Here is a 16,273-nt window from a genome sequence, read left to right as displayed (position 1 = left end):
GCTCCCCTCCCCAGGCCCTGCTCTGTCCCCCAGGCGCCTGACTCCGGCCTAGGTGTCCCTGAGTGCCCAAGCCTGGACCAGTTGCCTCACCTGGTTTCCCCCATCACTGCTGGTTCCGATCATTACTTCTCTCTTACTGGACTCAGGGTTGGAGAACTGGGGTATGCCCCTGCTGTACCCCACTGTACCCACAGGGCCTAGCATGGGGCTCGGCACACAGCAGGCCCTCGGCAAATGTGATCCATGTGTGAGCCAGCGAATGGCACCAACCCCCAGGCCTCCACAAACACCAGAATCTGAGGCAGTGGCGGGCAGTTGCTTTGAACTTTATTTGAGAAAAACAGAAGGTAAACGTATCAAAAAAGCATACAGATGGGCGGGTGGGGATAGTCAGTGATGGCTACTGAGGTGGGGGTGTGGACAACAGGGCTAAGGCCTTTACTTGGCTCCAGGCTGCTCCGACTTTCCAGCTTCTGGGCCCCCAATCTGCGCACGTGCCTCGAAAGTGACAGGGATAGTGATTTCTGCCGACTGGGTGGCTGGCTTGGGCATCGGGGCCTCCACGGTGAGCGTGCCCTCAGGGGACAGGGAGGAGGAGACCAGGGTGGGGTCCACACCAGGGGGCAGCCTAGACAGGCAGAAAGGGAGGACAAGAGTTACACACCTGTGCTTCACTGCCCCCCACTCCCTGCACCCCTCCTCAGGTCCCCCCGGATCTGGGGCCAAGACTTACGAGTATTTTCGGGTGAAGCACCGGGAGATGTAACCATGCTCGTCCTGCCTCTCTTCGTGCTTGCCTGGGTGGGAGAATGAGGTCAGAGGCTGCGGGGGGAGGGGCCCGCCCAAATCCACACAGGGGCCCGCCCAAATCCACACACGCCCCCATGGGTGGTCGGACTGTCTCAGGGCCCCTCAGAAGCTTCTGGAAAGTTGGGTTCAGTGCTTTGGGGGGTGGGGTGGGGCGCGGCGCTGCGCCAAGGAAGCGCACCCGCCCCCTCCGCGGACCGGGGCTTAGGGGCAGGGGACAGGGACAGCGCCAGGGGACAATGGCCTCTTCGTCCGGGCCTGTGGGTGGCCCCAAGGAGACCTGGTCATTTGGGGGAGGGGCTGGGGGATCTGCGCTGGAAGGCGGCATTTTTTCCCTCAATAAAGCGTTTTTTGGGCCAGAGGGGCCCTGAGGAACTACCCGAAGTCCCCGTTCTAGAGTCGGGGCCACAGCCCGGGGGCAGGGTGAGTCCCAAATCTTCCGGGTCCCTGGTGGAGTTTCCCTGCCCAGTTCCCGCCCCGCCAGCAGGGTCCCCGCAGGGCCGGGGGCTCACCAGTGATCTCCACCACGCCATCCTTCGTCTTGACCGTCAGCTCCTCGGGGGCGAAGTGGTTGACGTCCAGGGACACGCGCCAGCGGTCGGCCGTCTGCCGGATCTCCGAGACGCCGCTGCTGAGCTGCCGGCTGAGTGCGCGGTTGTAGGCGGGCGCGGCCACCGCGGCGGGGCTCTCGACCGCGGCCGGGGGCAGCGGGCGCACGTAGCCCGGCCAGCCGCTGTGGCCGAACCACTGCGCCCACTCCTCGGGCAGCCGTGGCAGCCCGAAGGCCTGGTCGAAGAGGCGGCTGTGGGCTGGGTACCAGTCGCGGAAAGGGTCCCAGCTGGGGCTCCGCAGGAGCGAGAAGGGCACTCGGCGCTCGGTCATGCTGGCTTGGCTTTGCGCTTCTGGCTGAGGCTCGGAGAAGTGTGGGGCGTCGGCGCCGCAGCGCTTTTATGCGGCTCCAGCCGGGTATTTTTAGCAGGCGGTGTTTCAGGTCTCTATTAAAGGCAATGACGGGCTGGGGGCAGCCCCTCCCCCTGCATTCCTCCCCCCGCACACGGGGCGGGGGCGGGCCGAGGAAGGCCCTGCCCACATCTGGAACCTTCTTGTTCAAGAAAACAAATGACTGGAACACCGGTCCTGGTGCAGTGCCCACTGCCGGACACTGTCGGGCCTGGGAGCTAAAGCTCTCGTCCAGGCCTGGTGGACAGCCCCGTCCGTTTGTCCCGGTGGACAAAGCCCAGAGAAGCTGGGCTACTTGTCCCAGACCACATGTATCTAGAAGTGGCAGAGCCAGGATTTGAAGCACAAGGCGTCCCGGGAAATAATGCCTTAAAAAGCAGCCTGGCGTCGCAGATAAGAGTGTGGGCGCTGGAGCCAGACGGTCTGACTTTACATCCTGTTCTGCCACTAATGGGATGGACTTGTGCAAGTTAGACTCTGGGCCTCGGTTTCCCCGTCTGGAAAACAGAGATGATGATGATAGTAATAAAAATGCTTACATCATTGGATTGATGTGAGGATTCAGCAACTTAATGCAAGTAAGGACTTTAGTCCAGGGCCTGGTACCTGATAATTGTTCACTATTGTTATGTTATTTATCTGCAGTTAAAAGGGCTGGGGGAGGTGGTGGAAGGAGAGTGTGTAAGTATCCCAGTTGCAGAGGCAGTGACCCAGGTCAGAAACCCCGTGCTGAGAGGGGGTCAGGAGGAAGGCTGTTGTCAAATCCCCCCATGTAGCTACTGTTCCTTGAGGAGCCCTGGACAGGGAACTTGAAGGGCAGTAAGTAACCTTGAATCTAGCCTGGGCTTTGCTGTTGATTTACTGTGATTTGGGGCAAGGCCCCTCCTTTCTCTAGGCCTCAGTTTCCCTTTTTGCAGATTATGATCTCGAAGTACAGTTCACTCAAACATGCTTGGAACCTGAGGCCTGCCCCTTGACCCCCACCTCCTGTCTGACCACCTGTGGGATCCAGGCCCCCATCTCCCACCTTTGAGAGAGGGTGCTGCACCTAGGCTCCTGCCATAATCCTGACATTCCCTCTCTTCTGCTTTCACAGGCATGAGCCCCCCTCCAGTCTTCCTTCTCCCATTTTACACCCTGTTATCCCTCCTTTTTAGATGAGGAAACGAGTTCCAGGAGATACAGTGATTGGTGCACTGTCTCCTGTAAGACACTAGCAGAGTAAGCCTCTTGCCTGTCTAGTGCCCATGGCTCTCACCCTCGTGGGACTCCGACCTCGGGGAGTCTTCCACTTCCTCTCTTTCTGAGGCCCACTCTGCTTGCTGCCCCTTTCCCAGGGCTGGGCTGAGGCTGAACCCCCACCAGTTTTACCGGGGCCATTGCCCTGCCCAGGACACCTGAGAAATCAGAAGCCAGACTCCAGCCACTTGCTTCGATGAGCAGGGGGCAGCAACAAATCTCATGCCTTTTCTGTGTCTGCTTCCTCTTCAAGAGGGAGCTCCTGGATGCCTTTCTCTCTTTCTTATCCACCTGCTCCCCATCAGGGAAGAGCTAGGTCTGGGTCATGAGTCCGAGGTTGTTCTGGTTACCTCTGAGCTCCTGGGGCTTTCATGGGCCAAGGGTGTGAGGCAGACAGGACCCCATCTCTGCTCCGCCTCCCTTGTTGGATCAGGTCACGGGCCCAGTAGGTCTCCTTTGGGAACTACTGGCGCCCCCCCGCCCTGCCCCAAGGGTCTCAGCTTCAGCAAGCCCCAGGTCTTGGCTCCCTGGCACTTCCAACACCACCCATTCCCAGCTCTATAAAGTCGAGGTGAGGTCAGGAGCCAGGGAGGGCTCTCATCCGCCTCTGCTTGCCCACCTTGGCCCAGACTGGAGTCCAGGAGCCCCACCCTACAGGAGCTGTCAGGTGTGGTCATGGATGCTTTCAAGTGTGGTCCTGCCAGGCCCAGCCACGCTTTGGGTGGGGGCTGCCGGGCTGCCTTGCCTGCCAACCCTTTGTAGACAGAGGCTCCCTTAGTAGCTCTCTGCATCTTGCCTGAAGCCAGGGCAGGGAGGGTCCATTCCTGCTGCCCCAGCCAGGAAGTTGTGCAAACCAGGGCCCAACAGCTCCCAGCACTCTGCCCATGGTGGGTGGGGGAGGCAGGACTGAGACTTCATATCCATCTTCAGTGGGTCGCTTCTTGAGGGACCTTGTCAGTCACAAGGGAGGGAACATGGGTGGCTCTGGGTGGTGGCAAGAGGGGGTGGGGTTGCAGGAAAAACTGGGTTTTGGGGTCAGACAGGCTGGGCTTGAACTTGGGTGCTGCTGTTCACCGGCCTGGTGACCTCCTTGAGCCCGCTGTCCCCATCTGCAAAACGTGGGTAGTAATAACACACCCATCTTTTGGGGTTGTGGTGAATCTCAAATGCAATAATGTGTGGGGAGTGCTTGGTGCTCAGTAAGTGTTCACCTTTATTAAGGAAAGAGGGCCTTTAATTTTGGGTACTGAGACTTACTTAGGCTAATAAGAATCACGCAGTTGTATGCACTTTATGGCAGGTCTAAGTATCTTCTCAGAGTCCCATTTCTGAGATGAGAAAACTGAGCTGGAACTGCCCCAAGGTCACAAAGTTGGTAAGCGGGTGGAGGGATCGGAACTCAAGCGTCCTGACTCTTTGAGCAGGGGAGAGACTTCCTAAGCAGTCCAGGGTGGGCTGTGGGCTCTGGGCTGGTGGGCGCAGGGGGAGGTGTGCGGCCAAGGGGCAGGGAAGGTTGAGCCAGCCTCTCTGGAGTCCCTTCCAGCCCTGACCGTGCACCCTTCCCGGAGGTCACACCCTGGTTGCTCGGGCACAGGGCAAGAGGAGCAAGGGCTGGATGTCAGCCCCCACTTGCCCACCTGCCGAAGTGTTCTTTGACAGTCTTCCACTCTATCATTCTGGGCACTGAGCTGCCAGGGCTAGTATTTCTGGGATTAAGAAGACAACTCCACCCCCAGGGATTTCCCAGTAGCCACAGGTGCAGTGATGGGGGAGGCAAGCTTGGGTCTGGGGTTCCCTAATCAGAGGGGCCCCTCTCCTCGTCCCTAGCCCCACAGTCTGCGGTACTCTGCGGCAGCCCGAGACCAGCCTCCCAGCCTCCTTGTCTGGCAGGGAGCGCCAGGCCTTGGCCACAGTAGCCACACCTTTGACAGGCCTTTGCCAACTGCGGCTGAGCCAGCCCCTCCCTCCCTGGCTCAGCCTCAGAGAAAACGCCGAGAGTCTTCAGGCAGCTGCCCGAGCTCCCTGGAGAGACCTGACAGCTGATGGATTGCGCCAGTCACTGGGTTTACTGGGAATTAAAAATGTGGGCAGCAGTAATTAGAGCACATGGGGGTGGGGGGCACAAGGTCTTTCTGGAAGCATCTAGACACTGCCTCTCTGGGAGTCCCTCTTCAGCCTGCCCATCCCCTAGGCTTCTGGCTAGTCTTGGGTGTCACCTCACCCCCTCACCACTAAAGGGGGGCCAAGGAGGGGCCGTGTGGGGAGGGCTGGCCTCCCCCCCGCCCCACTGTCTAGCAGAAAGAATCTGTCTAGCTTGGGAGTCTGGGGACCTGCTCGTCTCTGGCTCTGTGACCTTGGCCAGCAGCCGGCTCCCGTGACTCATTTTCTTCATCTGTACAATGAGACCATTGGACTGGATGTTCTCGAAGGCTCCTTCCAGCATAGTGAATCAACAGTTTCTCCTCCACTCGCTCTCACTCCCCCCACCCCCGGCCGTCTGCACTGCCCACTCTGCCATCTAATACTCCTGGAGGGGTGTGTGTATGGTGAGTGGAGGGAGGTGGTGAGGGAGGACCTGGCATGCCCTGTGGTGGCTGCGGAGGTGGGAGGCCCTATGGCTAGAGCACTCTCGTGTCTTGGTTGTCCTTGAGTGGCGAGGGGCCTGGAGAAGGAAGGGCAAGTGTCTGGTGGTAGGGCAGGTTTGCTGAATATGCCCTCAGCATATTCACTCACTGGCCGGTGGGAGGCCAGGGGGCTTCCAAGACCATCTCAGAGAGGCAGGGGATGGGAGATGCTCCCTGGGACACCCAGACTGGGGGTGTGCACTGACTTGCTACCCTGGGTCTGGGGCTGCAGGAAACCAATTAAGGAAAAGAGAAAATATCTAAGAGGACACAGGAAGCCCTGCCCAGCCTGACTCCCGGCTGCTGTGTGTATTGGGAGGGTAAGGACAGAAGGGTCCCCGAGGCCCCCATCTGCAGAGACACCAGGAGAGGACCTGCATATGACACCCCAAAGGCCCACATCCTGGGAAGGTTCCCCCATGCACACATCCCCCCCACCCCTGGCTACCAGATGCAGAATTGGAGTTTCCTGTTTTCCTGCTTGCCTTCCTGGAGGTAGTTTTCCCCTTTTCCCAAGGTCTAGGGCAGAGTTCAGGCTGAACCCTCATTCTGTGGGAGGGCAGGTGCTTGGTACTCTCCCAGTCCTTCCTCAGGAATTGGACACTGCTTCTCCAAGTAGCCAGGATGGGCGCTGAGGACAGGAGCTTTGGGTTTCCAGGCTGACATAGAACCTCTGCCCAGGGCTCTCCATTCCGGCCTGTTCAGTGCTGACAGGCAATTTTCTTCCTCTCTGTTGCCCTCTAGTGTCTATCTGCCACCACCACACCTTGCCTTTGGTCCCTCCCCTCCCCCAAGGCTTCTGGACCCGCTCACTCCCTGGCTCCCCGGTTCACTTGTTTACTCATTTGACAGACATCTCAAGGGTGCCTATTTGGGGGATGGGATGCAGAGGCCAAGAAGGCATGGCCTGGGCTCCACAAACTCACAGATTTAGGGAGAGATGGACATGCCCACAAATAAGCTGTACAAGAGCTTGGGACCCTAAAGGCAGGTATAGACCCGGAAAAGCGGGAGAGACCCAGAGGTGAGAGTGGCCACTGCAGCTGGGGACCAGGAAGCCTCCTTGGAGTAGGAGGCAGCTGAGCTAGGTCTTGAACCATGAGCTCACCGGAACCTTTGGTGGTGGAGAGGTCATGCATGGAGGGCCCAAGGAGGCAGGTCAGCTGGACTGGGGTGTATCGGAGTCAAGGACAATGATGGGAGAGGAAGCTAGGTGGGGCGTGGGGGTTGAGGGAAGTGGGGATGTTCAAAGCCCCCAGAGTCTGCAGGCTGAAAGGAAAGTCTTCCTGGGTCCCTGTTTTCCTCCCCACTGAGCCGCATGCTCTGCTCCTGCACTGAGGCAGGGGGACGGACACACTGGCCTCTGGCTTGTTGGTGCCAGATCTTCTGTCTTGGGTGGAGTCTGCGCCCCTCCCACTTCTCGGAGGGAAGGACCCCAGGACCCTATGCCCTCCCCACACTCCGCAGGTGCCCAAATCCACAGAGGCCTGGTCTCACCACCTGTCATCCGGGCACCAAGTGTTTTATTAGAGTCCAATTTTTATCCGCACCGCGGAGAAAGAGGGAGGGGGAAATAGAGGGGGAACCCGGACCAGACCCCAGACCCCTCCCCCCATGGGAGCCCAGGGCAGGTGCCCTGTTGGGCCAAGGAAGACTTTGTGAGATCCCTGAGGGCCCCAGGAGGAGTGGGCTGGGAGCAGCAGAAGAGGGCTGGGGGTGGGGGGCCACTGCTTCCCCATCGATGCCCCAGGCCAAGGCCCTCAGTCTAGAGCTAACCCTAACCCTTTCTTCAAAGGGCTCTAGCACTCTTCTCTGGGTAGCCTCCACTGACCACCTCCCCACCAAACCCCGAGAGGGAAGTGCTCCCTTGGGCAGGCCCCGAAGTGCATGTTATCCCATGCCGGTGACCCTGTGCTGCCATCGGGCCTATGTCCCAGACATAGGGCACACTGGGACACCAGGGCTTGCTCGGTCATCGGACTGCATTGCTCTCCCCTGCTCCTCACAGGCTCTTCTTCCATCTACCCCTTCTCCCTCCCACCTCCTGACCTGAACCCCTTTTGACCTCAAGGTCAGATGCAGTGTGGTCCCAATGTCCCACCTCTTGTCATGCAGAAGGCCTGGCAGCTGTGGCCTTGGCTCAGGGCATGGGGTGAGGGCTGAAGGGGAAGGCCTGGCCTAGAGAGAAGAGGTGGGACCAAGAGTGAGCTCCCTGGCTCCTCAGGCTGGGGCTTAGGGGCCCACCTAGTGGGTCTGGGTACTCCTGGGCCAGGGGAGGGGCTGGAGGAGGCTGTGGAGCCGGCCTCCTGCTCTGCCCTCAGCCAGGATCGTGCAGCCAATTCAGAAGGAAGCAGCTCCCCAGCCTGGATGGTGATGCACCAAGGGTTAGACCATCCTTCCTTCTGGATAACTTAGATCCTGCTTGCCTTCCCACCTCCTTGTCTGCCCATTGATAGAGAGGAGCCGAGGGCCCTGTGGAGAGGGGAGAGGAGGCTCCCAGGTCTGGCACCTTCCGAGGTGTCCCTGGGTCCACTGAGCTGTCCCCAGCCTGGTGAGCTGGCATCAAGCAGGAAGGGGGACAGGGTGATCCCTGTGTTCGCAACGGCTCTTTGTTCCCTGGACATGGTGGGCAGGCAGGAGGTGGGGGTGGGGACCCTCCAAAAGCAGCAGAACCCAGCTCCTCCTCGTCTGCAGGGCGCCCACCCTCAAGGTCTTCCCTGGCCCGGGGACCTCTTTGTAGCAGTGGGGTGCAGGCCCCTTCACAGGTCCTGGGGCCTGACCCCTCGCCTTTCCCTATGCCAGGGGGCACCAAGCTGGGTCTGTCTGGGCTCAGAAGCCCCCACTCTCTGAGCTGCTCCGGCTGTGGTAGCTGGGACTGGGGGTCCGGGAGGGGCTGCGTGTGCGGCTGCGGGTCCCGCGGCTGCGGCTGCTGTAGCTTCCGTGGCTGTGGCCCGGGCTGGGGCTGCGGCTGGGGCTCCGGCTTGAGTAGTCACTGCTCAGGCAGCTGGAGGAGGACGAGGGGCTGGGCCGGTAGTAGGGGATGGGACGCTTTCGGGCACTGCCGGGAGGGAAAAGCTGATTACAGGCCATTCGGGTCCCTGAGCTCTGTCTTGGGCCCTCACTCAGGCCCTGAGCCCTTCCCCAGCAGTGGCCAGGGCTTCCCTGCCTCAGTTACCCCTGACCTCTGGCCTTGGAGTGTCCCCTGCCCCGAAAGGCCTGGACAGTCAGTGGTCTCTTGCCAATTTCCTGTGGGTCATTTTGTTTTTCCTCACTTGTCTTCAGAGAAAGGAGACCAAGTCTCTGCTTGGCCCGAGAAGGTGCTCAATAAATATTTGTTGAATAAATGAAACTTTTAAATATAGACAACTCACATCAACCAAGCTAAGCAGTGGTTTCTGGGCATGGAAAGGGTTGTGGATAAGGCCCAGCCCTGCTTCTCTGGTCCCCACAGAATCGAGGGTTTCGGTTTGTCAGGTCACTTCAAGGGAACAAGGAGGAGAGCCCTGGCCATTGCTGCCCATGCCCATGGCCCCCCGTCCCCACCCCCAGTCCCGCTGGCCCCTTCTCACTCAGCTACCTCCCGCCGGCCCGGAGTTAGTTTGAAGCCAGGAGGCTGTGACCCAGAGAAAAGAAAAGAGAGTGGTTAAGGGGGCAACAGTGCCCCATGGCGTGGGGTTAATTCTGAGGAAGAAAACAGGTGTACGTTAGTGGGAGGAGGAGGCAGCCTGGGAGAGGGGCTGAGGGGGTGCCAGGTGGAAGGTGCAGGGCTCCAGGTGTCTAGGGCCCTCCGCATATATGGGTGAGGTGTGTGGCCTGTCTAGGGGGTGTCCCAAGCCTGGCCATCTGGCCTCTAGCTCTGGGCTGAGGGGAGGAGGCGATGCCCTCTCCTCCCTCCACTTTCTGCATCACCAAGGACTTGGAAGGGCTAGTTTGAGAATCAGTCCCTGTTAGAGCTGAAAAGATGCTCAGGGAGCTCTGCTTATTGTTCAGACATGCACACCCAGACCCAGAGAGGCACACCAATCTCCTAAAGGCTGCCCAGCAGGGTCTGTGGCAGAGCTGGGCTCAGAATTTTGCCTGTAGCCCTCAATCCCAAGTCAGGGATCTAGGGCTTCGGACTGGTTTCCACAAACACAATATAATTTCATGGGGAGACCTAGGCCCACACCCTCCAGTCCTGGCAGAGAAGCTCTCTGATGTGGCTTCTGCCATATCTGCCACACACTCCCCACAGCCCCATTGGACTGGGGTGGGGGGAGGGGAGAGTGGAAGGGACAGGCCCTCCCACAGCTGCCCCAGAGAGCAGGCTGCTGGTGCCCCCTCCTCCGAATTCCGCCCCCTGGTTGGGGGGGGAGTTGCGCTGGGAGGTGAGCGGAGTGAAGTTAGTGACAACATGAGAGGCAGACAGATGACAGCTGAACAGAGCCAGATCAGCTCACATGGGCATCTCCCCTGCAGCCTGTGGGGAGGGGGTCCACTCGGCCCCCAGGCCGGCCACAGGCCACTCGGCAGGCTGGACCTTGAGATGAAGGAGAAAAGGAGACATCATTGCCAGGAGATGGATGTAGGGAGCACGGAGAGAGGGAGGGGCTCCAGGAGGATGGCTGGAATCTTCTGGAGCTGAACTCCATGCTTGCTGCTGCCCACTCAGACCCAAGTACACAGCTCCCTCCCCTCCGTGGGCCTTCAGACCCCTGCCTCTGAGTCCCACCCTCCCCAGCACCCCCAGTTCTAGCCTCTCTCATCCTCCAGGGGCCTCTAGCCCTCACCAGGCCCTCTTCCCTCTCCTGAACCCCACCTCCCCTGCCTGCACCCGGTTCAGTGCGTCCCCCAGGAGGTCCCTACAGGCCCGGCCGGGCCCCTCCGTACCTGGTGATGCGCCGTGGCTCCATGAAGCTGGGCGAGTCCCGGCGCCGCTTGCGGATGGGCGAGTAGCTGCGGGAGCGGCGCCGGGCGCGGGCGGCCTCGGCCTCGGCGTGCCTCGCGCGGCCCTCGCCGTCCTTGTCCCTGCGGGCCCGGCCGAGGTGAGCGACGCGGCCCGTTGGGTACCCTCCGGGCCTGGTCCCGCCGCCACCCCTGCGCCCGGCGGGACCCCGGGTCCGCACTTACCGGCCCAGGGTTTTCTTGGGCGACGGCGAGCGGCTGGGGCTGCGGGTCCTCTTCTCCGCAGAGCGTGAGCGGGACTTGGAGGGCGAGCGGCTGGAGCTCCACGAGCGCGGGTGGGGGCCCGGGCTGCGCGACGAGCTCTTCCCCTCCGGGCCGCCGTGCCTGCCGTGCGCGCCCGGGGACGGGGAGGTGCTGGCCGGCCGGGCGCGCGGGGGCCGCTCCTTGGTCCTGGAGGAGGGGCGCGGTGACAGGGACTCAGTCAGCTAGGGAGGCAGTGGGCTGGGCGGGGGTGGGGTGGGGTGGCGGAGTGGGGTTAAAGGGGTGCCGGTGACAGGGAAGGGGTTCAGCTAGGGACAAAAGTGAGCTCAGTGGAGGGAAAGGGACTCGGTAGGGGAGGAGTTCTACGGAGGAGATGTGGATGAGGAGAAGGGTTAGTGAGGGGGGGGAAGTGGTGCGTGAGTTGGTGGAGCGGGACTAGATTCCCAGAGGAGGGAAAAGGGCTAGGGGTGGGCGTGGGGTAGTGACATAAGTGTGGAAGAGTGTGTTCCGTGGTGTCGAGGGAGAGTGATCAGTGGGGGCGGTCAAGTGAGGGAGGCGAGTGCTCCTTGATGGGAGGAGAATCACGGGGGTGGGACTCTGTTGGGGAGGAGAGTGGTCAGTGTGGGGAAGGGAGGGCTCCTTGGTGGGGAGACAGCGATCGGTTCGGGGGGATCTCAGGGAGTGGGGAAGGAGAATGGCCGGTGAGGGGGAGAGAGGGATCCTTGGGTGGGGAAGGGTGCTCCATGGTCGGGCGGGGGCGGGGAGGGCAGTGATCATGGAAGGGAGAGCTTACTGAGAAGGAAGGAGAGTGGTCAGTGCGGGGAGAGGGGTCAGTGGGAGGGGGTAGGGGGGATCTTTGGGGGCAGGGAGAGTGGTCAGAGGGGCCGGTGGGGGGCTGTTCCGTGGGGAGGGGGGGTCAGGGCGGGGAAGGGTGTTCCAGGGGGATGGTGGGGGCGCGTGGGGGCAGGTGTTCCGTGGGGGGGTGCGGCAGAGCTCAGGGCGGGGAGGGGAGCCCCGTGCGGGCCCCGGGGCCGTGCCGCTCACCGTTTCCCGTGCGCGCCGTGGCCTCGCTCGGAGCCGGGCTCGGGCCCGGGGCCGGGGGCGCCGCTGCCGCCGCCGCCGCCGCCGCCGCCGCCGCCGCCGCCGCCGCCACCGCCGCCGGAGTCGCTGCTGGAGCGGGCCCTGCTGAGCGAGCGCGACGAGCCTCGGGGCGGCGCGGGCCGGGCGCGCCGGCGGCCCCTGCGGCGGGGCGCGGACGCCGAGGACCGGGAGCGCCGCCGCCTCCGCCGCCGCCGCCGCCGCCGCCTGGCCGCCCCGCCCGCCGCGCGGCCTCCTCTGCCCTGGGACGACGGCGCCGAGCGCGGGCTCGGGCTCTCCTTGCCCCGCGCGGGCGGCGTGGCTGCGCCGGCCTCCGCCTGGTCGCGGGCCCTGGGCGAGGGCGAGCTGGGCTTCTGACGGGGAGAGAGGCAGAGAGGGCACGGAGGGGGTGGAGAGGGGACGGAGGCACAGACAGAGACGGGGCGGAAGAGACGCGCGCAGAGACAGAGAAAACCGAGGAGGTCGAGAGTCCAGAGCAGAGAGAGAGAGAGAGAGAGAGGGGCAGAGCCGGAGGAGAGAGAGCAGGGGAAGTTAGAGAAGCAGGAGACGGGCAGAGAGAGGAAAAGAGAGACAGACAGAGAGAGGACAGACCAAGAGAAGGAGCGAGGTCGAGGGTGAGAGAGCGGGCGGGTGGGGTGGGGGGAGAGAAGGAGAGGGGGCTTTCACCGGGCCCAGGCCGGGGGCTGCCAGTCCCGGAGCATCGCACACACGGTTCCCCGCGCCTGCCCTGCCTCTGCCTCTCCTGAGTGTCCACCTTCTGGCCTCAACAGTGCAGCTCATGCAAGGTTCTCGGCATGCAAAACACAAGAGGGACGGAGCGGTGGGGGGGAGGGGGGCTGAAACGGAGGGGGCTCCAGGACGGGCACGGGGGGCTGGCATTGGCCCCCGATGGGACGGACGATCCCGGCAGAGAGTAGAGAGAGGGCGGGCACCGGGAGGCCGGGCCAGGGCCAGTCCCCCCAGGCCAGGCCCCCCAGCGCGTGGGGGTGGGGGAGGGAATGGAGGGGGCACACGGCACACAGATGGGGGTGGGGGCGGGGCGGGACAACTGAACTCAAAACTGAACCGAAGAAAGGGAGGAAAAACAGAAATAAAAAAACCAAAATCCACAAATGTCATTAGATACCAAAATCAAAAACAATGTCTGAACTCCTGGGGAACTGACATTTTTTTCTGTTAACATTTTTCTTTGTTTTCCGGCCCTGCAGAGACCTGTGGAACTGTCAGCAGCACCCGACTGTCTTTCTGTTTCTCTCTTTTCTTTTCCTTTTTTTTTTTTTTAAGTTCTGATTTTTTAAGTCCCTCTTGGTTAACGTCCACTTACCAATAAAGTGGCACTTCCTCCTTTAGTAGGTAAGATGTGTAAGAGAAGGGAAAAGTGTGGCAGCGTAAGTTCATCATCAGATTCACAAAAATGCAAGAGAGATAGAGAGAGAGAGAAAAAAAACGCAACCACCCCACTCTAGGCCGAGAGGAGGCCACACCGCCTCTGGAGGAAGGACTGGCAGCGCCCGGCTCCTCGGGCCTGAGCAGGCACCTCTTGGGTGACTGCTGGATAGAGATGTCAAATGTTTCTCCAAAAGTGCAGTTAGGACACAAGGGTTGGGATTCAGAAAACCAGAAAGGGAGCCTGGGACCATCAAACGGGCCCTGGCTGGCCACCAGGGGTCTGAGAGCCTGCCACTACCTCGCTGAGTGACCCTGGCCAAGTCCCTTCCCCATCCTGGGCCTCAGTTTCCCCATCCACAAAGTGAGAGGGTTGGGCTTTGCTTCCTGATGTCCCTTCCAGAGCAAATATTCCAGGATTCTCTGTGCACCCCTGGCCACCCTCTCCATCCTCCTCCCTTCACAGAACTGACCCCTCCTCCTGTCGTTGGGTTTCAGTCTGGTAACGGTTGATTACGCTCCTCTGTTTAGAAGTCCATCGCCCACCCTTACCCCACCCCCAATCACCAGCACCAACTTGACTTTGAGCACCCGCAGGGCAGATTATTTTGTTGGATTCAGCTCTGTAACCTCGGTTTTGATCACAGAACTTGGCATCTAGGAGGTCCTCAATGCCTCTTGCTGAGGAAGGAATAAATGTTTGACAAGGGTGGGGGACCAAATCAGGTTCGTCCTAGAAGAAGGGCAGGGTCCGGGCCAAGCTTTTTTGGCAGGCTTTTTGGATGGGAGAACAAACCAACTACCACCCCTCAGGGCACCTTGCTGCCGAGAGACTGGAAGGAACATGGTTTCCTTGGCATGGCCCTGGTGCTTGCAAGAGGCAGGGTAGTGCCAAGGTCTTTCTGTGCAAGCCTGGATCCAGCCAGGGCTGGGAGGCAGAGCCCAGGAGACAGTCTCCTTGGTGGAAAGGCACAGCCAGTTTGTGATTGGTGGCTGAAGCAGCCAATGAACACTGGCCATAGCAGGTGCCGCTGCGGTCCAGTGTCATATGGGCCATGAAGGCCTCCTGGGACAGCCTGGTGTTTCCCTCTGGGGCAGAGTGGATATCACTGGGTACTGAGATGCCCCTCTGAGCACCCCGACTCTCCTGATCACCCCTCATCCTAGGCTAGGAGACATGAGAACTGGGCTGACTAGCCAAGGCCCCTCTGAGATGGCAGTTCCATTCTCAACAGACCTCACCAGGAGACCCTTGGCTTCCCTGAGACATATCCCCTCCACCCCAGCAGGTGGCCCGTGCCTACAGCTCCCAAACCCTCAGGACTAGGTTCTGTCATACAGCATCCCTTTCCCTCCAGAGGAAGCAAATGAGAAAGAAATCTCCAGGATCTTCAAATTTCCAAGTTCTTTCCTATCTCCTGAGTTGTCTTCGAGAGTAAAGCGAACAGATACTAGGTGGGGGAGTGGGAGCCCTGGGAGTCAAGGCATAGTGACCCATACATACCCAGGAAACACTGGACCCAGCCTTTAAGAAGCCCCTGCTTACTACTGTGGTGGGGGCAGGTAGCAAGGCAAGCAGGCAGGATATTAAACTGGAGGTCAGGACCTGGCTGTGGACCCTGGCTCCAACCTAGACTCTGGATCTGTGCCACCTTCTCTGACTCCAGGAGAGAGGCCAGCAGTGGGGGAAGGAGACTGAAGGCCCTGATGTTCCTTTCCATAGACACCGTGGGGGCCCTCTCTACTTCCCACTGTTGGGCTGGGAGTGTGGTGGGAATGTTAGGAACAAAAAGGGTCTGGGTTGGGTGGATGCCCACGCCCACCATGTTGCCACCCACAAGCGCTGAGGCCCAAGCCTCTGCACGAGGCCCCCTGTGCTTCTCTGGATGCTTGCTGCCTGGTGTGCCTTGAAGTCGAAACCTCTCCCCTCCTCCAAGCCAAATACCATAGCTGCAGAGGATAGTAACTGGCAAAGTGGAACACCCTGGAATCAGCCCTGATGTGAGTTTGCTGTGAGACCTCAAGGAAGTGACCTAACACTTGGGGGCCTCAGTTTCCTCATTGGTAAAGTGGGGATAACTGGGGTCTTTGCTGGGTGGGCCTGAATAGGGGCTGAGTAGTTCTTTTGAGAGCACCAGTGACTGACAGTCCCCTCGTGCATGCACAGGGTCAGAGCAGTGCAGGAAGGCCTGGGCACCCCCACGTGCCAGGATGGGGGAGGACGGGAGCAAGGCGCCACAGGGCAGGGTGGCACATAGCACCTTCCCTGGGGGAGGATTCCTAGGGTCAATCTCACACCCTTATCCATCCATTCCTCCCTGGAGAAAGGGTCGCCACGATCCTGCCAGAGGGTGAGCCTCATCCTCAGCTTGGCTGGGTCTCATTCTTCCCAAGAATTGAGGGAGATCCAAGTCCAGACACCATGGGATTTCATAGCTAGACAGGACTGCTGTGGCCAGGGACCTCCAAACATCTACTCCAGAAGCCTGCTCTTTGTGACTCCGGTCCCCTCTTCTCCTTCCCTGCCTCCCCCCTCCCCCCAACCCTGCCAGCCTGGCTAATGCCTATGGGCCCTCAGCTCAAGACCACCTCCCCCAGGAAGCCTCCCTTGACCCTCACCCTGAGTCAGGTGCATTCCTCTATGATCCCACAGACCCTGGTGCCTTCCTTCAGTAGGGGCTGTGCCAGGGTGTGCTAGAGCCGGGCCTATGGTAGTGAGCAGAGCTCCCCAACCACGGTTCAGCTTTTCTCTCCAACTGTTCTGAGCCATTTTTGTCAGTCCTCTAGCCTGGCAGGTGGGAGCCTCAAACCCGGGTCGGCCTGCCTCTCGCCAGGCATGGACACCCACACGGGGCCTGGCATGGAGGGGCGTGCTCAGCAAATGCCAGCTTAGCGTGTGTGTGAACGAATGAGTAAGTGAGGGCACGGGACCTTGCCTGTCTTTGAGCCTGGCTTCCAGAAGCCGCTCTGCTCCTTGGTACCACCTGCTATCTGCTATCTTCTCTTTTGCTTAC

The 16,273-nt window shown here is 60.6% G+C and overlaps 2 protein-coding genes across 2 annotated transcripts in view; both read right to left on the bottom strand.

The window, feature by feature from the left end:
* Positions 1 to 305: 305 nt before the first annotated feature.
* HSPB1 (heat shock protein family B (small) member 1) lies at positions 306 to 1,773 on the bottom strand. Its single transcript, XM_028110044.2, has 3 exons — positions 1,320 to 1,773; positions 734 to 797; positions 306 to 628 (listed from the first exon to the last, which is right to left on the bottom strand). Exons 1-3 carry the CDS (start codon positions 1,687 to 1,689, stop codon positions 439 to 441), a joined length of 624 nt encoding a protein of 207 aa, XP_027965845.1. The 5' UTR covers positions 1,690 to 1,773; the 3' UTR covers positions 306 to 438.
* Positions 1,774 to 8,459: 6,686 nt separating this feature from the next.
* SRRM3 (serine/arginine repetitive matrix 3) overlaps positions 8,460 to 16,273 on the bottom strand; it is a 32,912-nt gene continuing 25,098 nt past the window's right edge. The window contains exons 11-14 of the mRNA XM_088017154.1: positions 11,820 to 12,226; positions 10,740 to 10,964; positions 10,500 to 10,637; positions 8,460 to 8,688 (exon numbers count right to left, since the gene is read on the bottom strand). Of these exons, the coding sequence (XP_087873280.1) occupies positions 8,460 to 8,688; positions 10,500 to 10,637; positions 10,740 to 10,964; positions 11,820 to 12,226 (999 nt within the window). The remainder of the gene's footprint in view (positions 8,689 to 10,499; positions 10,638 to 10,739; positions 10,965 to 11,819; positions 12,227 to 16,273) is intronic.

The sequence above is a fragment of the Eumetopias jubatus genome, unplaced genomic scaffold (assembly GCF_037043125.1).
Source record: "Eumetopias jubatus isolate StellerSeaLion01/CBP00866 unplaced genomic scaffold, mEumJub1_p1.0 scaffold_12, whole genome shotgun sequence".
In the NCBI taxonomy this organism is placed as follows: Eukaryota; Metazoa; Chordata; class Mammalia; order Carnivora; family Otariidae; genus Eumetopias; species Eumetopias jubatus.
This window is presented reverse-complemented; position numbering and strand designations above follow the sequence as displayed.

Excerpts from the sequence above, each read along its gene's own strand:
- HSPB1 (XM_028110044.2), bottom strand. The coding sequence starts at position 1,689 with ATGACCGAGCGCCGAGTGCCCTTCTCGCTCCTGCGGAGCCCCAGCTGG. Across the intron at positions 798-1,319 it reads TGGCGTGGTGGAGATCACTG|GCAAGCACGAAGAGAGGCAG; the intron begins GTGAGCCCCCGG and ends TCTCCCACCCAG. Across the intron at positions 629-733 it reads TGCTTCACCCGAAAATACTC|GCTGCCCCCTGGTGTGGACC; the intron begins GTAAGTCTTGGC and ends CTGCCTGTCTAG.